General features: G+C 40.1%; 1 protein-coding gene across 1 annotated transcript in view; it reads left to right on the top strand.

Moving 5' to 3' along the window:
* The window catches only part of ATOSA (atos homolog A), a 165,826-nt gene that overhangs the window by 127,049 nt on the left and 12,775 nt on the right, over window positions 1-26,002 (top strand). Inside the window, exon 8 of the mRNA XM_053717489.1 lies at window positions 24,812-24,914. Within this exon, the coding sequence (XP_053573464.1) occupies window positions 24,812-24,914 (103 nt within the window). The remainder of the gene's footprint in view (window positions 1-24,811; window positions 24,915-26,002) is intronic.

Raw genomic sequence — 26,002 nt, 5'->3', positions numbered from 1 at the left:
CTAAAAGAACAAAGCAAAATTGGTGATAAAAGTAAATTGGAAAGTTGTTTAAAATTACATGCCCTATTTGAAACATGAAAGTTTTTTTTGGACTTGACTGTCCCTTTAAGTATTGTAAAAATAAATGCAAAGTTTTGGTTTCTATAAAGTAATTGATGGCGCCATGTTACAACCTAGGTTTCCCTTATCATACTTCTTTTGTTGTGGACAATTAGCGACTGATATGAATTACTAAATTATTGTCTGGAATATAGCAATGTTATATTTAATTAAATGTTTTAATTTTAGGTTTGTCTTAATTTTTAGTTTTCATTACCCTTTTTAATGTGCATGATACATGTTATTTCTTCTGTTATGTGTGATCAGTCCACGGGTCATCATTACTTCTGGGATATAACTCCTCCCCAACAGGAAATGCAAGAGGATTCACCCAGCAGAGCTGCATATAGCTCCTCCCCTCTACGTCAGTCCCAGTCATTCTCTTGCACCCAACGACTAGATAGGATGTGTGAGAGGACTATGGTGATTATACTTAGTTTTTATGACTTCAATCAAAAGTTTGTTATTTTAAAATAGCACCGGAGCGTGTTATTACTTCTCTGGCAGAGTTTGAGGAAGAATCTGACAGAGATTTTTGTACTATGATTTTAACCGGAGTCGTTAAGATCATATTGCTGTTCTCGACCATCTGAGGGAGGTAAAGGCTTCAGATCAGGGGACAGCGGGCAGATGAATCTGCATTGAGGTATGTGGCAGTTTTTATTTTCTGAATGGAATTGATGAGAAAAGCCTGCCATACCGTTAAAATGACATGTATGTATACACTTCAGTATTCTGGGGATGGTATTTCACCGGAACTACTGTGTTAAAGGTCACTAATCCTTTTTAATAACTATTCTCATGTTAAACGTTTTTGCTGGAATGTAGAATCGTTTACATTGCTGAGGTACTGTGTGAATAAATGTTTGGGCATTATTTTCCACTTGGCAGTTTTTTTGCTTTAATTGTGACAGTTTCGTTTCTCTTCACTGCTGTGTGGGAGAGGGAGGGGCCGTTTTTGGCGCTCTTTGCTACGCATCAAAAAATTCCAGTCAGCTACTTTTATATTTCCTGCATGATCCGGTTCATCTCTGACAGATCTCAGGGGTCTTCAAACTTCTTTGAAGGGAGGTAAATTCTCTCAGCAGAGCTGTGAGAATTCTTATAGTGACTGTGTATAAATTTAATTAGTGTTGTTTTTTACTAATGGGAACAAACCTTTGCTAAAAGTTGTGTTGTTTTAAAGTTTGATGCAATAACTGTTTTTCAGTTCATTATTTCAACTGTCATTTAATCGTTAGTACCTCTTTGAGGCACAGTGCGTTTTTTTGCTAAAAAAGATTATAACCAAGTTGTAAGTTTTTTTGCTAGTGTGTTAAACATGTCTGACTCAGAGGAAGATATCTGTGTCATTTGTTCCAATGCCAAGGTGGAGCCCAATAGAAATTTATGTACTAACTGTATTGATGCTACTTTAAATAAAAGTCAATCTGTACAATGTGAACAAATTTCACCAAACAGCGAGGGGAGAGTTATGCCGACTAACTCGCCTCACGCGACAGTACCTGCATCTCCCGCCCGGGAGGTGCGTGATATTTTGGCGCCTAGTACATCTGGGCGGCCATTACAGATAACATTACAAGATATGGCTACTGTTATGACTGAAGTTTTGTCTAAATTACCTGAACTAAGAGGCAAGCGTGATCACTCTGGGGTGAGAACAGAGTGCGCTGACAATGCTAGGGCCATGTCTGATACTGCGTCACAGCTCGCAGAGCATGAGGACGGAGAGCTTCATTCTGTGGGTGACGGTTCTGATCCAAACAGATTGGACTCAGATATTTCAAATTTTAAATTTAAATTGGAGAACCTCCGTGTACTACTAGGGGAGGTCTTAGCAGCTCTCAACGATTGTAACACTGTTGCAATACCAGAGAAACTGTGTAGGTTGGATAAATACTTTGCGGGTACCGGCGAGTACTGACGTTTTTCCTATACCTAAGAGACTAACTGAAATTGTTACTAAGGAGTGGGATAGACCCGGTGTGCCGTTCTCACCCCCTCCAATATTTAGAAAGATGTTTCCAATAGACGCCACCACTCGGGACTTATGGCAAACGGTCCCCAAGGTGGAGGGAGCAGTTTCTACTTTAGCTAAGCGTACCACTATCCCGGTGGAGGATAGCTGTGCTTTCTCAGATCCAATGGATAAAAAATTAGAGGGTTACCTTAAGAAAATGTTTGTTCAACAAGGTTTTATATTACAACCCCTTGCTTGTATCGCGCCGATTACGGCTGCGGCAGCATTTTGGATTGAGTCGCTTGAAGAGAACCTTAGTTCCTCTACGCTAGACGACATTACGGACAGGCTTAGAGTCCTTAAACTAGCTAATTCTTTCATTTCGGAGGCCGTAGTACATTTAACCAAACTTACGGCTAAGAACTCAGGATTCGCCATACAGGCACGCAGGGCACTGTGGCTAAAATCCTGGTCAGCTGATGTTACTTCTAAGTCCAAATTACTTAATATACCTTTCAAGGGGCAGTCCTTATTCGGGCCCGGTTTGAAAGAAATTATCGCTGACATTACGGGAGGTAAGGGCCACGCCCTACCTCAAGACAAGGCCAAAGCTAAGGCTAGACAGTCTAATTTTCGTCCCTTTCGGAATTTCAAAACAGGAGCAGCATCAACCTCCACTGCACCAAAACAGGAAGGAGCTGTTGCTCGTTACAGGCAAGGCTGGAAGCCTAACCAGTCCTGGAACAAAAGCAAGCAGGCCAGGAAACCTGCTGCTGCCCCAAAGACAGCATGAACCGAGAGCCCCCGATCCGGGACCGGATCTAGTAGGGGGCAGACTCTCTCTCTTCGCCCAGGCCTGGGCAAGAGATGTTCAGGATCCCTGGGCACTAGAGATCATATCTCAGGGATACCTTCTAGACTTCAAATTATCTCCCCCAAGAGGGAGATTTCATCTGTCAAGGTTGTCAACAAACCAGATAAAGAAAGAAGCGTTTCTACGCTGCGTACAAGATCTGTTAACAATGGGAGTGATCCATCCGGTTCCGTGGTCGGAACAAGGACAAGGGTTCTACTCAAACCTGTTTGTGGTTCCCAAAAAAGAGGGAACTTTCAGGCCAATCTTAGATTTAAAGACTCTAAACAAATTCCTAAGAGTTCCATCGTTCAAAATGGAAACTATTCGGACAATCTTACCCATGATCCAAGAGGGTCAGTACATGACCACAGTGGATTTAAAGGATGCTTACCTTCACATACCGATCCACAAAGATCATCACCGGTATCTAAGGTTTGCCTTCTTAGACAGGCACTACCAGTTTGTAGCTCTTCCATTCGGATTGGCTACGGCTCCAAGAATCTTCACAAAGGTTCTGGGTGCCCTTCTAGCGGTACTAAGACCGCGAGGGATTTCGGTAGCTCCGTACCTAGACGACATTCTAATACAAGCTTCAAGCTTTCAAACTGCCAAGTCTCATACAGAGTTAGTTCTGGCATTTCTAAGGTCGCATGGATGGAAAGTGAACGAAAAGAAGAGTTCTCTCTTTCCTCTCACAAGAGTTCCATTCTTGGGGACTCTTATAGATTCTGTAGAAATGAAGATTTACCTGACAGAAGACAGGTTAACAAAACTTCAAAATGCATGCCGCGTCCTTCATTCCATTCTACACCCGTCAGTAGCTCAATGCATGGAGGTGATCGGCTTAATGGTAGCGGCAATGGACATAGTACCTTTTGCACGCCTACACCTCAGACCGCTGCAATTATGCATGCTGAGTCAGTGGAATGGGGATTACTCAGATTTGTCCCCTACTCTGAATCTGAATCAAGAGACCAGAAATTCTCTTCTATGGTGGCTTCATCGGCCACACCTGTCCAGGGGGATGCCATTCAGCAGGCCAGACTGGACAATTGTAACAACAGACGCCAGCCTACTAGGTTGGGGCGCTGTCTGGAATTCTCTGAAGGCTCATGGGACTATGGAATCAGGAGGAGAGTCTCCTTCCAATAAACATTCTGGAATTGAGAGCAGTTCTCAATGCCCTTCTGGCTTGGCCCCAGTTAATAACTCGGGGGTTCATCAGGTTTCAGTCGGACAACATCACGACTGTAGCTTACATCAACCATCAGGGAGGGACAAGAAGCTCCCTAGCAATGATGGAAGTATCAAAGATAATTCGCTGGGCAGAGTCTCACTCTTGCCACCTGTCAGCAATCCACATCCCGGGAGTGGAGAACTGGGAGGCGGATTTCTTGAGTCGCCAGACTCTTCATCCGGGGGAGTGGGAACTTCATCCGGAGGTCTTTGCCCAAATACTTCGACGTTGGGGCAAACCAGAGATAGATCTCATGGCGTCTCGCCAGAACGCCAAACTTCCTCGCTACGGGTCCAGATCCAGGGATCCGGGAGCAGTTCTGATAGATGCTTTGACAGCACCTTGGAACTTCAGGATGGCTTATGTGTTTCCACCCTTCCCGCTGCTTCCTCGATTGATTGCCAAAATCAAACAGGAGAGAGCATCAGTAATTCTAATAGCACCTGCTTGGCCACGCAGGACTTGGTATGCAGATCTAGTGGACATGTCATCCTGTCCGCCTTGGTCTCTACCTCTAAGACAGGACCTTCTGATACAGGGTCCATTCAAACATCAAAATCTAACTTCTCTGAAGCTGACTGCTTGGAAATTGAACGCTTGATTTTATCAAAACGTGGTTTTTCTGAGTCGGTTATTGATACCCTGATTCAGGCTAGGAAGCCTGTTACCAGAAGGATTTACCATAAAATATGGCGGAAATACCTATACTGGTGCGAATCCAAAGGTTACTCCTGGAGTAAGGTTAGGATCGCTAGGATATTGTCTTTTCTACAAGAAGGTTTAGAAAAGGGTTTATCAGCTAGTTCATTAAAGGGACAGATTTCAGCTCTGTCCATCTTGTTACACAGACGTCTGTCAGAAAATCCAGACGTCCAGTCCTTTTGTCAGGCTTTAGCTAGGATCAAGCCTGTGTTTAAAGCTGTTGCTCCACCATGGAGTTTAAACTTAGTTCTTAACGTTTTACAGGGTGTTCCGTTTGAACCCCTTCATTCCATTGATATAAAAATGTTATCTTGGAAAGTTCTGTTTTTAATGGCTATTTCCTCGGCTCGAAGAGTCTCTGAGTTATCAGCCTTACATTGTGATTCCCCTTATCTGATTTTTCACTCAGACAAGGTAGTTCTGCGTACTAAACCTGGGTTCTTACCTAAGGTAGTCACTAACAGGAACATCAATCAAGAGATTGTTGTCCCATCCTTGTGTCCAAATCCTTCTTCAAAGAAGGAACGTCTTTTACACAATCTGGATGTAGTTCGTGCCCTCAAGTTCTACTTGCAGGCAACTAAAGATTTTCGCCAAACTTCTTCCTTGTTTGTCGTTTACTCTGGACAGAGGAGAGGTCAAAAAGCTTCTGCTACCTCTCTCTCTTTTTGGCTTCGTAGCATAATACGTTTAGCCTATGAGACTGCTGGACAGCAGCCTCCTGAAAGAATTACAGCTCACTCCACTAGAGCTGTGGCTTCCACTTGGGCCTTTAAGAATGAGGCCTCTGTTGAACAGATTTGCAAGGCTGCAACTTGGTCTTCGCTTCATACTTTTTCCAAATTTTACAAATTTGACACTTTTGCTTCTTCGGAGGCTATTTTTGGGAGAAAGGTTCTTCAGGCAGTGGTTCCTTCTGTATAATGAGCCTGCCTATCCCTCCCGTCATCCGTGTACTTTTGCTTTGGTATTGGTATCCCAGAAGTAATGATGACCCGTGGACTGATCACACATAACAGAAGAAAACATAATTTATGCTTACCTGATAAATTCCTTTCTTCTGTTGTGTGATCAGTCCACGGCCCGCCCTGTTTTAAGGCAGGTAAATATCTTTTAAATTATACTCCAGTCACCACTTCACCCTTGGTTACTCCTTTCTCGTTGTTTCTTGGTCGAATGACTGGGACTGACGTAGAGGGGAGGAGCTATATGCAGCTCTGCTGGGTGAATCCTCTTGCATTTCCTGTTGGGGAGGAGTTATATCCCAGAAGTAATGATGACCCGTGGACTGATCACACAACAGAAGAAAGGAATTTATCAGGTAAGCATAAATTATGTTTTTTGAGGTTAATGTCCTTTTGAGTAAATAATGTTTTTCATTATTTCTGACAGTGCTATGTATCCTCCATAATATTGTGCTAAAATACATTTTGGCAGGAAAGGGAGGGTTAGCAACCCAACTAATGTTACCTTGAGGTTATTTAATTACGTCAGTACTAGAGGATTGAGTTTAAAAGAAAATGCAATGTTTACTTTCTTACTCTGTCACAAAACCCTATGATCAGTTACTCTTGGGTTAAATGCTTTTCATTTTTCAAGGTGATCATAATCCTTTCTAAAAGTCATAGTTGATAACGTGTTTCTCTGCTACAGCCTGAAGAATATTTTATTTTTAACATATATGGAAAAATCTTCACCCTTTCATGTACTAGTCTCTACTCCTTCATGGATCAAGCCTCTCAAGACCTGTGTAAAATCATCTACTACCCATTTTTTTGTATTCTTACATTTATATTATAGGAAAGGTGTATTCTTAATAAGAAGGTAAATAGAGTTGCAACAACTAATCGATAATAATAGATTATGGAAATAGTTGTCAACAAATCTAATAGTCGATTAATTGGTTTGCAATTAGTTGGTCTGTGCATAGCACCAGCTGCTTCACTCCAATGAGTTCCTGCACATGGTATTGTGTTTTATGGTTTTGTCCTTGGCTGTTTATATTAAATCAGGTGATTTGGGACTATGCTTTGCATGATATAGTGCCGAGCTTATTATTTAAACCTAGCCCTAGATTGATGGGAGTTATTTGAATTGATGAGCACTATTATCTGTTTGCACAATTATTAGCGGATTGCTTGCTATTGCTCATTATATGTGTTGCATATATATATATATATATATATATATATATATATAATTAATTGTAATATGTACCAAATTCAACGTCTAACTATATATCTGTTATTTTAAGAGCGGACTAGATATTTTATTAGTTTGATTAATCGAAAAAATAATTGGCCGATTAATTGATTATGAAAATAATCGTTAGTTGCAGCCCTAAAGGTAAAGATGTGTTAAGAGAAGTTTTCCTTAAAGAACCTAAAAAGTCTCAGAATAAAAATAGTGAACAAAGGTCAAGCCAGCTTTAGAATTCAGTTGCGAGCATGCAAGGCGTTATATGCGATATGAAACAAAAAGAAAGGGCGCCTCCTAGTGTAGCCAGTATATATTTAAATAGGTCAAATGAGATATAGATTTTATACTCACATATAATTAAGGCAAAGATAATGCCTAGATGAGCAGTCTGGAAACTTAAGTGTCCCAGTTGACTGTGCATCAGAATGCAAGGGCAGCTCCTCTTATTAGATTCCCAAAAACATCTGAAAAAGTAGAAAGATATACAGAGGGCGACTCCTAGTGCAGATTAGTAAACTAAGTGTGTACCCACCAGCTTATCCCTTCAGAGATATACTCACAAAGTATAAAGCACACTATAGTGCTAATGGAGCAAGCTGGGTATATTGCAGTGGCCCAGCGCACATACCACTCCGGTGAAGAACAGTCCAAGATGTTAAAAAATGCTCAAAAATGAAAAAAGGAGACTCCAGAAATATATTTAAAAAACACTTTATATAGTAATATAACAGTGTACAATATAAAATCAGTAAAATTCGCTACGCGTTTCTCAGAGCTGACCACTCTGTTTCCTCAGGCAAAGTAATACTGATCTAAAACTGAAGTCTCCTATTTAAACATCCTCAAATCAATTAAAACATAGGTCACACCCAATTTATCAATTATTTATGCAAATGTTGCTATGGTGACCTTCACAATACAAACTGACTTTTCTTAATACCAGTATAGGAATATATAGCACATTTTTTTGTACAGATCTCCTTTAAAACGTTTAGCTAGTATCAAAACAGGTGTGTAGCAGATAATACAATGTATTTCATAAACATTTAGAAAGAATACATATACAGTACAATGTCCACAATAACATTTCAACAACAAAAACAACAAAAAAACAAATGCAAAACCCATATAGTTATTTCATAACTTATCAACGATCTCTCTTTGTGAATGTAGATTCACTGTTTTTTATGTCATATGGTTGATAGCTTCTTTATTTTCTGAGGATTTTTTCCTTAATCCTAATGCAAGGCTTTATTTAAAAAAATGCCTAACTACTTTATTTATATCATGTATGTGACTGTTGGCGTGTATCGTTACCCTATCCCACACTTACATATGTATGGGTAATGGCTAATGGGTAATATTGTACACTGTTATATTACTATATAAAGTGTTTTTTAAATATATTTCTGGAGTCTCCTTTTTTCATTTTTGAGCATTTTTTAACATCTTGGACTGTTCTTCACCGGAGTGGTATGTGCGCTGGGCCACTGCAATATACCCAGCTTGCTCCATTAGCACTATAGTGTGCTTTATACTTTGTGAGTATATCTCTGAAGGGATAAGCTGGTGGGTACACACTTAGCTTACTAATCTGCACTAGGAGTCACGCTCTGTATATCTTTCTACTTTTTCAGATGTTATATGCGATATTCTGTACATTGGGCCAGTTAAGAGGGTTTCAGCTTGTTTCTGGACCCTAAATGCTTTATATGACTTTTAGAGAATTTAGAAGAATTGTATTTCTCCTGTTAAGTGTAGTCAGTCCACGGGTTATCCATTACTTATGGGATTTATATCTCCTCCCTAACAGGAAGTGCAAGAGGATCACCCAAGCAGAGCTGCTATATAGCTCCTCCCCTCTGCGTCATACCCAGTCATTCTCTTGCACCTAACTAATAGATAGGACGTGTGAGAGGACTGTGGTGTGTTAAACCTTATGGAAGGTTTAGAAAAGGGTTTATCTGCTAGTTTGTTAAAGGGACAGATCTCAGCTCTGTCTATCCTTTTACAGAAACGTCTGTCAGAAGTTCCAGACGTTCAGGCTTTTTGTCAGGCTTTGGCTAGGATTAAGCCTGTGTTTAAGACTGTTGCTCCGCCGTGGAGCTTAAACTTAGTTCTTAACGTTCTGCAAGGTGTTCCGTTTGAACCCCTTCATTCCATTGATATCAAGCTGTTATCTTGGAAAGTTCTGTTTTTAATGGCTATTTCCTCGGCTCGAAGAGTCTCTGAGTTATCGGCCTTACATTGTGATTCTCCTTATCTGATTTTTCATTCAGACAAGGTAGTTCTGCGTACTAAACCTGGGTTCTTACCTAAGGTAGTCACTAACAAGAATATCAATCAAGAGATTGTTGTTCCATCATTGTGCCCTAACCCTTCTTCAAAGAAGGAACGACTTCTGCACAATCTGGACGTCGTCCTTGCCCTGAAATGTTATTTGCAGGCAACTAAAGATTTTCGTCAAACTTCTTCCCTGTTTGTCGTTTATTCTGGACAGAGGAGAGGTCAAAAAGCTTCGGCTACCTCTCTCTCTTTTTGGCTTCGTAGCATAATACATTTAGCCTATGAGACTGCTGGACAGCAGCCTCCTGAAAGGATTACAGCTCATTCTACTAGAGCTGTGGCTTCCACTTGGGCCTTTAAGAATGAGGCCTCTGTTGAACAGATTTGCAAGGCTGCAACTTGGTCTTCACTTCACACTTTTTCAAAATTTTACAAATTTGACACTTTTGCTTCTTCGGAGGCTGTTTTTGGGAGAAAGGTTCTACAGGCAGTGGTTCCTTCCGTATAAAGATCCTGCCTGTCCCTCCCGTCATCCGTGTACTTTTAGCTTTGGTATTGGTATCCCATAAGTAATGGATGACCCGTGGACTGACTACACTTAACAGGAGAAAATATAATTTATGCTTACCTGATAAATTCCTTTCTCCTGTAGTGTAGTCAGTCCACGGCCCGCCCTGTTTTTTACGGCAGGTCTAAATTTTAAATTAAACTCCAGTCACCACTGCACCCTATAGTTTCTCCTTTCTCGTTTGGTTTCGGTCGAATGACTGGGTATGACGTAGAGGGGAGGAGCTATATAGCAGCTCTGCTTGGGTGATCCTCTTGCACTTAGGGAGGAGATATAATCCCATAAGTAATGGATGACCCGTGGACTGACTACACTACAGGAGAAAGGAATTTATCAGGTAAGCATAAATTATATTTCTTCTGTTAAGTGTGATCAGTCCACGGGTCATCATTACTTCTGGGATATTACTCCTCCCCAACAGGAAGTGCAAGAGGATTCACCCAGCAGAGCTGCATATAGCTCCTCCCCTCTACGTCACTCCCAGTCATTCTCTTGCACCCAACGACTAGATAGGATGTGTGAGAGGACTATGGTGATTATACTTAGTTTTATATCTTCAATCAAAAGTTTGTTATTTTAAAATAGCACCGGAGTGTGTTATTATCTCTCTGGCAGAGTTTGAAGAAGAATCTACCAGAGTTTTTGTTATGATTTTAGCCGGAGTAGTTAAGATCATATTGCTGTTTCTCGGCCATCTGAGGAGAGGTAAACTTGAGATCAGGGGACAGCGGGCAGATGAATCTGCATAGAGGTATGTAGCAGTTTTTATTTTCTGACAATGGAATTGATGAGAAAATCCTGCCATACCGATATAATGTCATGTATGTATACTTTTCACTTCAGTATTCTGGGGAATGGTACTTCACTAGAATTACACTGTAAGAAATACATAAAGCTGTTTAATAACTAGAGATTATGTTTAACGTTTTTGCTGGAATGTAAAATCGTTTTCATTTGCTGAGGTACTGAGTGAATAAATGTTTGGGCACTATTTTTCCACTTGGCAGTTGCTTAGTCTGTTTTCTGACAGTTTCTGTTCTCCCTCACTGCTGTGTGTGAGGGGGAGGGGCCGTTTTTTGGCGCTTTTACTATGCATCAAATATTTCAGTCAGCAACTCATTGTATTCCCTGCATGATCCGGTTCATCTCTACAGAGCTCAGGGGTCTTCAAAACTTATTTTGAGGGAGGTAATTTCTCTCAGCAGAGCTGTGAGAATTATAGTTTGACTGAGATAAAAAACGTTTATTCTGTAATTTGTTTCCTGCTTTCAGAATTTGTTATCTTTGCTAATGGGATTAAACCTTTGCTAAAGTTGTGTTGTTTACAAGGATTGAGGCTATAACTGTTTCAATTTATTAATTTTCAACTGTCATAGATCTTCTGTGCTTCTTAAAGGCACAGTACGTTTTAATATTATTCTAATTGAATTGTATTTCCAAGTTGCAAGTTTATTTGCTAGTGTGTTAAACATGTCTGATTCAGAGGATGATACCTGTGTCATTTGTTGCAATGCCAAAGTGGAGCCCAATAGAAATTTATGTACTAACTGTATTGATGCTACTTTAAATAAAAATCAATCTGTACAAATTGAACAAATTTCACCAAACAACGAGGGGAGAGTTATGCCGACTAACTCGCCTCACGTGTCAGTACCTACATCTCCCGCTCAGAGGGAGGTGCGTGATATTGTAGCGCCGAGTACATCTGGGCGGCCATTACAAATCACATTACAGGATATGGCTACTGTTATGACTGAGGTTTTGGCTAAATTACCAGAACTAAGAGGTAAGCGTGATCACTCTGGGGTGAGAACAGAGTGCGCTGATAATATTAGGGCCATGTCAGAGACTGCGTCACAGGTGGCAGAACATGAGGACGGAGAACTTCATTCTGTGGGTGACGGTTCTGATCCAAACAGACTGGATTCAGATATTTCAAATTTTAAATTTAAACTGGAAAACCTCCGTGTATTACTAGGGGAGGTGTTAGCGGCTCTGAATGATTGTAACACAGTTGCAATACCAGAGAAAATGTGTAGGTTGGATAAATATTTTGCGGGTACCGACGAGTACTGAGGTTTTTCCTATACCTAAGAGACTTACTGAAATTGTTACTAAGGAGTGGGATAGACCCGGTGTGCCGTTCTCACCCCCTCCGATATTTAGAAAAATGTTTCCAATAGACGCCACCACAAGGGACTTATGGCAAACGGTCCCTAAGGTGGAGGGAGCAGTTTCTACCTTAGCTAAGCGTACCACTATCCCGGTGGAGGATAGCTGTGCTTTTTCAGATCCAATGGATAAAAAGTTAGAGGGTTACCTTAAGAAAATGTTTGTTCAACAAGGTTTTATATTGCAACCCCTTGCATGCATTGCGCCGATCACGGCTGCAGCGGCATTCTGGATTGAGTCTCTGGAAGAGAACATTGGTTCAGCTACTCTGGACGACATTACGGACAGGCTTAGAGTCCTTAAACTAGCTAATTCATTCATTTCGGAGGCCGTAGTACATCTTACTAAACTTACGGCGAAGAATTCAGGATTCGCCATTCAGGCACGCAGGGCGCTGTGGCTAAAATCCTGGTCAGCTGATGTTACTTCTAAGTCTAAATTGCTTAATATACCTTTCAAAGGGCAGACCTTATTCGGGCCCGGGTTGAAAGAGATTATCGCTGACATTACAGGAGGTAAAGGCCATGCCCTGCCTCAGGACAAAGCCAAGACTAGACAGTCTAATTTTCGTTCCTTTCGTAATTTCAAAGCAGGAGCAGCATCAACTTCCTCTGCACCAAAACAGGAAGGAGCTGTTGCTCGCTACAGACAAGGCTGGAAACCTAACCAGTCCTGGAACAAGGGCAAGCAGACTAGGAAACCTGCTGCTGCCCCTAAAACAGCATGAATTGAGGGCCCCCGATCCGGGATCGGATCTAGTGGGGGGCAGACTTTCTCTCTTCGCCCAGGCTTGGGCAAGAGATGTTCAGGATCCCTGGGCGCTAGAGATAATATCTCAGGGATACCTTCTGGACTTCAAATACTCTCCTCCAAGAGAGAGATTTCATCTGTCAAGATTGTCAACAATCCAGACAAAGAAAGAGGCGTTTCTACGCTGCGTACAAGAGCTCTTGTTAATGGGAGTAATCCATCCAGTTCCACGATCAGAACAGGGACAGGGGTTTTACTCAAATCTGTTTGTGGTTCCCAAAAAAGAGGGAACTTTCAGACCAATCCTGGACTTAAAGATCCTAAACAAATTCCTAAGAGTTCCATCGTTCAAGATGGAGACTATTCGGACAATTTTACCTATGATCCAAGAAGGTCAGTACATGACCACTGTAGATTTAAAAGATGCTTACCTTCACATACCGATTCACAAAGATCATTATCGGTACCTAAGGTTTGCCTTCCTAGACAGGCATTACCAGTTTGTGGCTCTTCCATTCGGATTGGCTACAGCTCCAAGAATCTTCACAAAGGTTCTGGGTGCTCTTCTGGCGGTACTAAGACCGCGGGGAATCTCGGTAGCTCCATACCTAGACGACATTCTGATTCAAGCTTCAAGCTTTCAAACTGCCAAGTCTCATACAGAGTTAGTGCTGGCATTTCTAAGGTCACATGGATGGAAGGTGAACGAAAAGAAAAGTTCACTCGTTCCACTCACAAGAGTTCCCTTCCTGGGGACTCTTATAGATTCTGTAGAAATGAAGATTTACCTGACAGAGGACAGGCTAACAAGACTTCAAAGTGCTTGCCGCACCCTTCATTCCATTCAACACCCGTCAGTGGCTCAATGCATGGAGGTAATCGGCTTAATGGTAGCGGCAATGGACATAGTACCCTTTGCACGCTTACACCTCAGACCACTGCAACTGTGCATGCTAAGTCAGTGGAATGGGAATTACTCAGACTTATCCCCTTCTCTGAATCTGGATCAAGAGACCAGAAATTCTCTTCTATGGTGGCTTTCTCGGCCACATCTGTCCAGGGGGATGCCATTCAGCAGACCAGACTGGACAATTGTAACAACAGACGCCAGCCTTCTAGGTTGGGGTGCCGTCTGGAATTCTCTGAAGGCTCAGGGACAATGGAGTCAGGAGGAGAGTCTCCTGCCAATAAACATTCTGGAATTGAGAGCAGTTCTCAATGCCCTCCTGGCTTGGCCCCAGTTGACAACTCGGGGGTTCATCAGGTTTCAGTCGGACAACATCACGACTGTAGCTTACATCAACCATCAGGGAGGGACAAGAAGCTCCCTAGCTATGATGGAAGTATCAAAGATAATTCGCTGGGCAGAGTCTCACTCTTGCCACCTGTCAGCAATCCACATCCCGGGAGTGGAGAACTGGGAGGCGGATTTCTTAAGTCGTCAGACTTTTCATCCGGGGGAGTGGGAACTTCATCCGGAGGTCTTTGCCCAAATACTTCGACGTTGGGGCAAACCAGAGATAGATCTCATGGCGTCTCGACAGAACGCCAAGCTTCCTCGTTACGGGTCCAGATCCAGGGATCCAGGAGCAGTCCTGATAGATGCTCTGACAGCACCTTGGGACTTCAGGATGGCTTACGTGTTTCCACCCTTCCCGTTGCTTCCTCGATTGATTGCCAGAATCAAACAAGAGAGAGCATCAGTGATTCTAATAGCACCTGCGTGGCCACGCAGGACTTGGTATGCAGACCTGGTGGACATGTCATCCTGTCCACCTTGGTCTCTACCTCTGAAACAGGACCTTCTGATACAGGGTCCCTTCAAATATCAAAATCTAACTTCTCTGAAGCTGACTGCTTGGAAATTGAATGCTTGATTTTATCAAGACGTGGGTTTTCTGAGTCAGTTATTGATACCTTAATACAGGCTAGGAAACCTGTTACCAGAAAGATTTACCATAAGATATGGCGTAAATACCTATATTGGTGTGAATCCAAAGGTTACTCTTGGAGTAAGGTTAGGATTCCTAGGATATTGTCTTTTCTACAAGAAGGTTTAGAAAAGGGTTTATCTGCTAGTTCTTTAAAGGGACAGATCTCAGCTCTGTCCATTCTGTTACACAAACGTCTGTCAGAAGTTCCTGACGTCCAGGCTTTTTGTCAGGCTTTGGCCAGGATTAAGCCTGTGTTTAAAACTGTTGCTCCACCATGGAGTTTAAACCTTGTTCTTAATGTTTTACAGGGCGTTCCGTTTGAACCCCTTCATTCCATTGATATAAAGTTGTTATCTTGGAAAGTTCTATTTTTAATGGCTATTTCCTCGGCTCGAAGAGTCTCTGAATTATCAGCCTTACATTGTGATTCTCCTTATTTGATTTTTCATTCGGATAAGGTAGTCCTGCGTACTAAACCTGGGTTCTTGCCTAAGGTAGTTACTAACAGGAATATCAATCAAGAGATTGTTGTTCCTTCTTTATGCCCAAATCCTTCTTCAAAGAAGGAACGTCTACTGCACAACCTGGATGTAGTCCGTGCTCTAAAATTTTACTTACAGGCAACTAAGGAATTTCGACAAACGTCTTCTCTGTTTGTCATTTACTCTGGGCAGAGGAGAGGTCAAAAAGCTTCCGCTACCTCTCTTTCTTTTTGGCTTCGTAGCATAATTCGTTTAGCTTATGAGACTGCTGGACAGCAGCCTCCTGAAAGAATTACAGCTCATTCTACTAGAGCTGTGGCTTCCACTTGGGCCTTCAAGAATGAGGCCTCTGTTGAACAGATTTGCAAGGCTGCAACTTGGTCTTCGCTTCATACTTTTTCCAAATTTTACAAATTTGACACTTTTGCTTCATCGGAGGCTATTTTTGGGAGAAAGGTTCTTCAGGCAGTGGTTCCTTCTGTATAAAGAGCCTGCCTATCCCTCCCGTCATCCGTGTACTTTTGCTTTGGTATTGGTATCCCAGAAGTAATGATGACCCGTGGACTGATCACACTTAACAGAAGAAAACATAATTTATGCTTACCTGATAAATTCCTTTCTTCTGTAGTGTGATCAGTCCACGGCCCGCCCTGTTTTTAAGGCAGGTAAATATTTTTTAATTTATACTCCAGTCACCACTTCACCCTTGGCTTTTCCTTTCTCGTTGGTCCTTGGTCGAATGACTGGGAGTGACGTAGAGGGGAGGAGGTATATGCAGCTCTGCTGGGTGAATCCTCTTGCACTTCCTGTTGGGGAGGAGTAATATCCCAGAAGTAATGATGACCCGTGGACTGATCACACTACAGAAGAAAGGAATTTATCAGGTAAGCATAAATTATGTTTTTCTTTCTTAAGACACTGAGTCCACGGGTCAGCAATTACTGTTGGGAATATCACTCCTGGCCAGCAGGAGGAGGCAAAGAGCACCACAGCAAAGCTGTTAAGTGTCACTTCCCTTCCCACAAACCCCAGTCATTCTCTTTGCCTTAGTTGCAAGCAGGAGGTGAAATGTTTAGGTGTCTGTTAATGATTCTTCTATCAAGATTTTTTTATTTTGAAAGCCTGAGCAAGTTTGCTCTGACTTTCCCTTTCATTCTCGGCTTAGCTGTACTCCACGTTAGTCTCTTCAGTAGGGCTGTGGTAGATTTAAAGCAGTTAGGAACTTGTGGGGTGGGCCTCACTGCGATTTCCTGACATTTTTGCTGCCCTTCTATAGTATGCCAGAGTAGGCTTACTCTGTTCATCCTTTCTTTCACAGGACTCTGTAAGGAGCGGCGTCCTCTCATTCCTGTCAAAGATCCTATAGATAAAAAAACTGGAGGCCTTGTTAAAGAAAATGTATACTCATCAGGGGTTACATTGGGAATCGGCGGTGTGCATTGCTACAGTAACCAGTGTGGTAGCCTATTGGTTTGACTCTTTGTCTGAATCCCTTCAGGCTGAGACTCCTTTGGAAGAGATTCCGGATAGGATAAAGGATTTGAAGTTAGCTAATTCCTTTATCACTGACACTTCCTTGCAGGTCATTAAGTTGGGAGCCAAAAAATCTGTCTTTGCAATCTTGGCACATAGAGCGCTATGGCTTAAATCCTGGTCTGTGTATGTTTCTTCTATGTCGAAGCTTTTGGCAATCCCTTACAAGGGAAAGACCTTGTTCGGACCGCCATTGGCAGAAATGATCTCCAACATCACAGGGGGTAAATGATCCTTTCTGCCTCAAGATAAGAACAAAATGAAGGGATGCCAGAATAATTTTCGTTCCTTTTGTAACTTCAAGGGAAAGTCTTCCCTTGCCTCTACCAAGCAGGAACAATCCAAGCCCTCTTGGAGGCCTGGTCAGTCCTGGAACAAGGGAAAGCAGTCCAAGAAACCCGCAGCTGACTCCAAGTCAGCATAAAGGGTTTGCCCCCAATCTGGGATAGGATCGAGTGGGGGGGGGGAGCAGACTCTCTCTGTTCACTATAGCTTGGGAAAGAGATTGTCCTAGATCTGTTGGGAGTGGACATAGTTTCCCAGGGGTAAAAGTGGGAGTTCAAAACCTATCCTCCCAGAGGCAGGTTCCACCTCTCAAGATTATCTGTAGACCAGATAAAAAGAGAGGCGTTCTTGACCTTTCCCACTTGGGAGTCATAGTGCCTGTCCCAAGTCAGGAACAGGGTCTCGGGTTTTACTCAAACCTGTTTGTGGTTCCCAAAAAAGAAGGGACCTTCAGGCCCATTCTAGATTTAAGCTTCTAAACAAATTCCTCAGAGTTCCATCCTTCAAAATGGAGACTATGCGCTCCATTCTGCCTCTGATTCAAGAGGGTCAATTCATGTCGGCCATAGAACTGAAGGATGCATATCTGCATGTGCCCATTCACAGGGACCATCACAAATATCTGAGGTTTGCCTATCTAGACAAACTCTTGCAATTCGTAGCGCTTCCATTTGGCCTCGCCACAGCTCCCAGAGTATTCTCGAAGCTTCTAGGAGCTCTGGTGGTGGTTATTCGGACCAGAGGAGTTGCTGTGGCGCCTTATCTGGACAACATTCTGGTTCAGGCGCCATCCTTGCAACTGTCAGAATCTCATACAAAGACGTTGTTGGCGTTTCTTCGTTCACACGGTTGGAAGGTCAATTTGGAGAAAAGTTCTCTTGTTTCAGCTACAAGAGTGACCAGAAGAGCCAAGATTCTGTCTGCCTGCCTATCCCTACAGTCGACGGCTCGACCAGAAGTGGCCCAATGCATGGAGGTAATAGGGTTGATGGTGGCTTCCATGGACATAGTTCTGTTTGCTCGGATCAACTTGAGACCTCTGCAGCTATTCATTCTCGCTCAGTAGAACAGGGGTTATACAGATCTATCTCAGAGGGTAGTTCTGGATCAGTCTACAAGGGATTCTCTACTGTGGTGGCTGTCACAGGAACATCTGTCCCAGGGGCATGTTTCCAGAGAAGATCTTGGGTAATTGTGAACACGAGTGCCAGCCTGCTAGGTTGGGGAGCAGTCTGGGACTCATTGAAGGCTCAGGGACTTTGGTCTCAGGTGAAATCTGCTCTCCCCATAAACATTCTGGAGTTGAGAGCAATCTTCAATGCCTTGATGGCTTGGCCTCAGCTGGCCCTAGCCCGGTCCATCAGGTTCCAGACGGACAACATAACCTCAGTGGCCTACATCAACCACCAAGGAGGAACCCGGAGTACCTTAGCCATAAAGGAGGTGGAGCGGATCATCCAGTGGGCGGAGGCTCACAATTGTTATCTATCTGCAATACACATTCCAGGAGTGGACAATTGGGAAGCGGACTTCCTGAGCAAACATACTTTTCATCCCGGGGAGTGGGAACTCCATCCGGAAGTGTTCTTCAGGTTATCAACCAAATGGGGATTGCCGTAGTTGAATCTGATGGCGTCTTGTCAGAACACAAAATTTTCAAAGTACGGCTCGAGGTCGAGGGATCCTCAAGCTTTTCTGGAGATGCTCTGGCAGTTCCTTGGAACTTTAGGTTGGCATATCTATTTCCTCAGTTTGCTCTCCTTCCGCGAGTCATTGCTCGAATCAAGCAGGAGTGAGCATTGGGGATTCTTATTGCTCCTGTGTGGCCTCGCAGGATCTGGTATGTGGTTCTAGTGGAAATGTCATCTCTACCTCCGTGGAGACTTCCGCTGAGGGAGGACCTTCTTCAGGGGCCCTTCCGTCATCCAAACTTACTCTCTGAAGCTGATTGCTTGGAGATTGAACGCTTGATTTTAGCTAAGCGTGGATTTTCTGAGTCGGTCATTGAGACCATGATTCAGGCTCGTAAGCCTGTCACTAGAAAGATTTACCATAAGATTTGGCCTAAATATCTTTATTGGTGTGAGTCTAAAGGATATTCTTGGAGTAAGGTTAGGATCCCAAGGATCTTGTCTTTTCTACAGGAAGGCCTTGAAGGGGTTATCTGTCAGTACCCTTAAAGGTCAGATTTCTGCTCTATCGATTCTGTTACACAAGCGTCCGGCGGACGTGCCAAATGTCCAATCCTTTTGTCAGGCTCTGGTCAGAATCAGGCCTGTGTTTAAATCAGTTGCTCCACCTTGGAGCCTTAATTTGGTTCTTAAATTTTTACAACAGGCTCCTTTTGAGCCTATGCATTCTGTAGATATTAAGTTATTATCTTGGAAAGTTTTGTTTCTTGCTATTTCTTCTGCTTGGAGAGTATCTGAACTCTCTGCTTTGCAGTGTGATTCTCCTCATCTAATTTTTCATGCAGATAAGGCTGTTCTCCGTACCAATTCTGTATAAAAATAAGTAACCAGCGCCCAGGACTGATATCTGCTCACTATAATAAAGACCCCCTAAATAGGTCTAAAGAACAGAACATAGATTAGGATATATAGGAGCGCCACTGGCTAAGATATACCACAGGAGTCAAAATATTAAAATCAAATATTTATACAAGTCTTTAATAATTGACAAAAAATGACAAAATTTGACAAAAATTAACAAAAATTAACAAATGTTGAGATCAGAATGTTGAACCAAACTAATAAACTCACTATAGTACAGAATCTAGGGAAAATAACCCTTTAATTCCTACTACATGAATATAATCCAGAAATGGATTGGTACAGCTCATAAATTTAAATAGAGTCGTGAAACATAAGTGTCAATATAACCATAAAAATGAAAAACTGATTTCAAATAAAGAAAACAATATAATAGTGAAGATAACAATCCAATTAAGGATTAGTTTCTTAGTGAAGGACCCATATTTTGAGCCTCAAAATAAATTCATTTATCAAATTTGGAATAGATAGTGATAGAAAATGGGATAAAAAATGTATAAATATATAGGAACAGATCAAATCCCTGCAATATATGATACTAATGTGCAATAATATAGTACAATCCAAAAATAAGTGAATTAAAACAATACAATCAAATTATTCAATCAATGCAATACTATCAAAGTTGGGTGGGTCTCACCATTTAAAAACCTAAAACTCAACTAGGCTGGTACCAGCTGTAATTCTATTAGCTTTGGGACACACTGGTCTATTCAAATAATAAACTTACATAATAATTGATATAAATCTAGTTATAAATTCATATCAAGTAACAAATTTTTCCAATAATTGATATAAATCTAATTATAAATTCATATCAAATAACAAATTAAAAAACAAAAAAACAATTAAAACATTTTAAATGATTGAATGAAATTATTGAATGAAATTATAAAAACGAGTAAGAAAAAATTGTCCAAAAAATATAGTCCAAAAAATATATCAAATCCTGATGAAATGTAAATGGTAGTTCCTTCCTTAAAAGTAAAAGTCCTTGAGTCTATTGAAGTCCAAAGTCCTAATCCTTTGATAGATGTGTATACATAAAAAACCTAGAAAAAAGGAAAAAAGTGCACTAAACAAAATGTGCTTACTGGGTATGGACTATTGGAAATAGTCTTACCGTTCAAAAAGCCCGGTCCTGGATATGATTAGCCTCTCAATCTTAATTTTCGGATAGTCGTCTACGCGTTGCTGACTTTGAGATCGTCCACCTCTTCTGATAAACAAATCAATCTTTCTCATTCATTTCTTGAACCTCAGTTCAAACTTAATTTGAATCCCACAAAAATAACCCACATAGGGCAATCCAAAGAAATCTATAGGTCCTAGCATTCTCTTTAAGATCTGAAAAATACTTATAGGTCTCAGTATAAAATTCATCTGATTATTCAACAGTAAAGAAAAGATGTCTAACATTAGATTAAGAACCTCATTTGTAAACTGTTTAAGCTAATTGGAGTTTATTAAAAGTAATCCATATTGAGTAATATGTCTCAGTATCTTCTCAAAGAAAAAGATATTGTTAATTAGCCAAATAAAGGTAGTAAATAATATCTAATGAAAGTATAATGCACAAATCCAGCATTGAATTCAGTTTAGATAATACCTAATATCATGCACAAATCCATCATTAGATAATGAATTTAGACCTAGATTAAAACACATTGAAAGTTAAATACAAAATAAAAAATATCTTTAATCCCTCCAAGATATTAAATATCTTTTTTATATATATATATTTTTTTATATATATTTTTTATATATTTTTTATATTTTTCTATATATATATTTTATATATATAACTTTATTTATTTATTATTTTTTATTTTTTAATTTTTAATTTTCAAATACTCACTCCACTTATGAATTTTATATAATAACGATTTTATTTCAATTGGTATTTAAGTTTATTATATATGAGATTTGAATAATACAACATAAAATAGGGTTATATTGTCATGGAAATAAATATACATGATAAACATTGTAAGTCCTGGATATATTAGCCCGATATCAGACAAAATTTGCCCTTTTCCAAAATGGTTTCTTCAAACCGGAAGAACCGCACATATTGACATCCGGTCTAGCCGAAAATTTGTTGTTCCTCTTTGCCCGTTCCGCGACACCGGAAGTGGTAAAAAACCGGAAGCACCTACAACAGACATCCGGTTGTTGAGCGGAAGTGAGACAGAGTGGCAACAAACAAACTGGCAATATCGGACTCAATTTTCGGCGGGATTTCCTTGGCGCAATTTTTTGGCGCAATTTTGTGAAACGCCCAATACAAAAATATATAAAAGGTCAATATTGATTAAGCCTCCACATGTCTTGAAAAAGGCCCCATTGAGAGGGCCGAAACGCGTAGACGACTATCCGAAAATTAAGATTGAGAGGCTAATCATATCCAGGACCGGGCTTTTTGAACGGTAAGACTATTTCCAATAGTCCATACCCAGTAAGCACATTTTGTTTAGTGCACTTTTTTCCTTTTTTCTAGGTTTTTTATGTATACACATCTATCAAAGGATTAGGACTTTGGACTTCAATAGACTCAAGGACTTTTACTTTTAAGGAAGGAACTACCATTTACATTTCATCAGGATTTGATATATTTTTTGGACTATATTTTTTGGACAATTTTTTCTTACTCGTTTTTATAATTTCATTCAATAATTTCATTCAATCATTTAAAATGTTTTAATTGTTTTTTTGTTTTTTAATTTGTTATTTGATATGAATTTATAATTAGATTTATATCAATTATTGGAAAAATTTGTTACTTGATATGAATTTATAACTAGATTTATATCAATTATTATGTAAGTTTATTATTTGAATAGACCAGTGTGTCCCAAAGCTAATAGAATTACAGCTGGTACCAGCCTAGTTGAGTTTTAGGTTTTTAAATGGTGAGACCCACCCAACTTTGATAGTATTGCATTGATTGAATAATTTGATTGTATTGTTTTAATTCACTTATTTTTGGATTGTACTATATTATTGCACATTAGTATCATATATTGCAGGGATTTGATCTGTTCCTATATATTTATACATTTTTTATCCCATTTTCTATCACTATCTATTCCAAATTTGATAAATGAATTTATTTTGAGGCTCAAAATATGGGTCCTTCACTAAGAAACTAATCCTTAATTGGATTGTTATCTTCACTATTATATTGTTTTCTTTATTTGAAATCAGTTTTTCATTTTTATGGTTATATTGACACTTATGTTTCACGACTCTATTTAAATTTATGAGCTGTACCAATCCATTTCTGGATTATATTCATGTAGTAGGAATTAAAGGGTTATTTTCCCTAGATTCTGTACTATAGTGAGTTTATTAGTTTGGTTCAACATTCTGATCTCAACATTTGTTAATTTTTGTTAATTTTTGTCAAATTTTGTCATTTTTTGTCAATTATTAAAGACTTGTATAAATATTTGATTTTAATATTTTGACTCCTGTGGTATATCTTAGCCAGTGGCGCTCCTATATATCCTAATCTATGTTCTCCGTACCAAGTTTGGTTTTCTTCCCAAAAATTTTTCAACAGAAATATTAATCAGGAAATTGTTGTTCCTTCTCTCTGTCCTAATCCTCCTTCTCATAAAGAGCGTTTGTTACACAACTTAGATGTTGTGCGGGCTCTTAAATTCTATCTGCAGGCTATGAAGGACTTTTGTCAGTCTTCTGCTTTGTTTGTTTTTCTGGTAAATGTAAGGGTCAGAAAGCTACTGCCACTTCTCTTTCTCTCTGGTTGAGAAGTATTATTTGTTTGGCATATGAGACTGCTGGACAGCAGCCTCCTGAGAGAATTACAGCTCATTCCACCAGGGCGGTGTCTTCCTCTTGGGCCTCTAAGAATGAGGCCTCTGTAGAACAGATCTGTAAGGCTGCAACTTGGTCTTCTTTGTACACTTTTTCTAAATTTGATAAATTTGACACTTTTGCCTCGGCTGAGGCTTCTTTTGGTAGAAAGGTTCTGCGAGCTGTGGTGCCTTCTGTTTAGGTTACCTGTCTTGTCCCTCCCTTATCATCTGTGTCCTCTAGCTTGGGTATTCATTCCCAACAGTAATTGCTGATCCGTGGACTCACTGTGTCTTAAGAAAGAAAACAAAATTTATGCTTACCTGATAAATTTATTTATTTCTTGACACAGTGAATCCACGGCCCTCACTGTTTTTTTTCAGACACTGTTTGTTTACATAAATCTCAGGCACCTCTGCACCTTGTTACTTCCTTTCTCTCCTTTTCCTTCGATCGAATGACTGGGGTTTGTGGGAAGGGAAGTGATACTTAACAGCTTTGCTGTGGTGCTCTTTGCCTCCTCCTGCTGGCCAGGAGTGATATTCCCAACAGTTATTGCTGATCCGTGGACTCACCGTGTCAAGAAAGAAAGAAATTTATCAGGTAAGCATAACTTTTGTTTTCTTCCATTTTATCTAGTTTTATGAAGATCATGTTTCCATTTTGTTTCAGCACAATGTTTTCCTTTCGCACTGCTTTAAACCACTGCTTTGCCAGCTTCTTTGAGCAGCAGTGTGCGGTTGACTAGCAGCTTACATTGCTTTGATTGGCTGTTCACCTGAGCATGCACACTTTCAGCCAGTATGATTCAAAGATAGTATAATCATTCTTGGTATTGGTTACCTGTGGCTTCTGACTAGTTTTCTCACTCAGCATACTTATGAGTCTTCCTGCTTGTTCAGGGATTTTTTTTTATCAATTCTACTTGTTCCCAACTTTTGGCAACTTTTTACATAAAAAATATGTTATGCAAATTGACTGGGTCAGGTTTACTCATCAGGAGTTTAGGATGAAGATTTAAGGTAAGAAAATGTACCAATGACCTTTTTATTATACAAAATCGCCACAACAGAATGTCTAAGTATGAGTGGTGTTCTTTGTGTGTTCCTCTCGTCTATCCTCTTGCTGTTTTTCAGTCCCTAACAGTTTAGTTATGGGTGAATGAATGCCCAGAGTGAAGAATAGGATTGCACAAAAGCATGAAAATCTATGTCTTCAGAAAGCCTCTGACATCTTTAGTTGCTTACCCAAGAGTAATGGATTAAATGTTGGTACTATGAACACAAAGCAATTATTTACCTTATGTAGACATATATTGTTTAGTGTAGTATTGCATGTGATTAGCATTTACATAATATTTACATTTCTTCTTGATAGACGTCTGTGTGTGGGAATAGAAGGAAATAACGAAACCATAGAAAAGCAATTCAGTTGTAGTGCTCCACCTGCCCCATGCCTTGGTCTTCTGGGAAATTTTGAGGTATGTCTTTAATGCACTTTTATGTTTTCAAATCTTTATATCATCCGTTTTTATGTTTTTTGTTTTCTTAATAAAATGTGATACTGAAATTATAGTAGTTTGTTATGAAAAAGATACAACCGTGTTGAGTTTTAATGTTACACAACTTACTGCAACCTACAACCTACAATGCATAGCTGTGTTTGTTTCATAGAATTGTTATTAACAACCACATATAATAGAGCTAAGAATATGATTGCACAGTATTTTCAGATATTTTATTTTTTTATTTTAAAAGAACATTAAAGGAACATGAAACCCAACATTTTTATTTTATGATTCAGATAGAGAATACAATTATAAACAACTTTCCAATTTATTTCTGTTATCTAATGTGCTTCATACTATTGATATCTTTGGTTGAAAAGCATATCTTGATAGGCTCAGTAGCTGTTGATTGGTGGCTGCACATAAATGCATTGTGTGATTGACTTACACATGTGCATTGCTATTTCTTCAATAAAGTATATCTAAGTAATGAAGCAAATTAGATAATAGAAGTAAATTAGAATGTTGTTTAAAATTGTATTCTCTATCTCAATCATGAAAGAAACATTTTGGGTTTCATGTTCCTTTAAGCAACGTTAAAGGGATATAAAACTCATTTACATACACTGCTCTGTATCACTAGATTAGTTTGTTTTAACTGAAAGGCCCCTGACTGATTGCTCAGGATATTTTTAAAATAGGGTAAAAGTTGTGTGTTTCTCCTGTTCCCAGTGTGACACCTGACAAAGCTGTACCCACATCCGGTCTAGTGTACACATTGTAGGGAATTGCCACAAGCAGAGTTTATTCAGGTGCTTGAAAAAAAGAGACAACCGGATAAAGAGTTATAACGTTTATGTAGTAGACATGCCACAAAATAAAAATCTGTTTAGACCTTTCACATCACTTAAATGGGCATAAATGCCCCTATCTTAAGCATATTTTGAATATTAGAGCCAATGTAAATCAAAATTGCTTACTAACCTTTAAAGTCAGTTGCTGATATTTTGAAGAAAAAACAAATTAAAGGTACCACTAGCACTGCCCTCCTATGAATTTCT

Source organism: Bombina bombina, chromosome 6, assembly GCF_027579735.1.
Source record: "Bombina bombina isolate aBomBom1 chromosome 6, aBomBom1.pri, whole genome shotgun sequence".
NCBI classification, from domain to species: Eukaryota; Metazoa; Chordata; class Amphibia; order Anura; family Bombinatoridae; genus Bombina; species Bombina bombina.
Note: the sequence above shows the minus strand (reverse complement) of the source record. Positions and strands in the feature narration are given on the sequence as shown.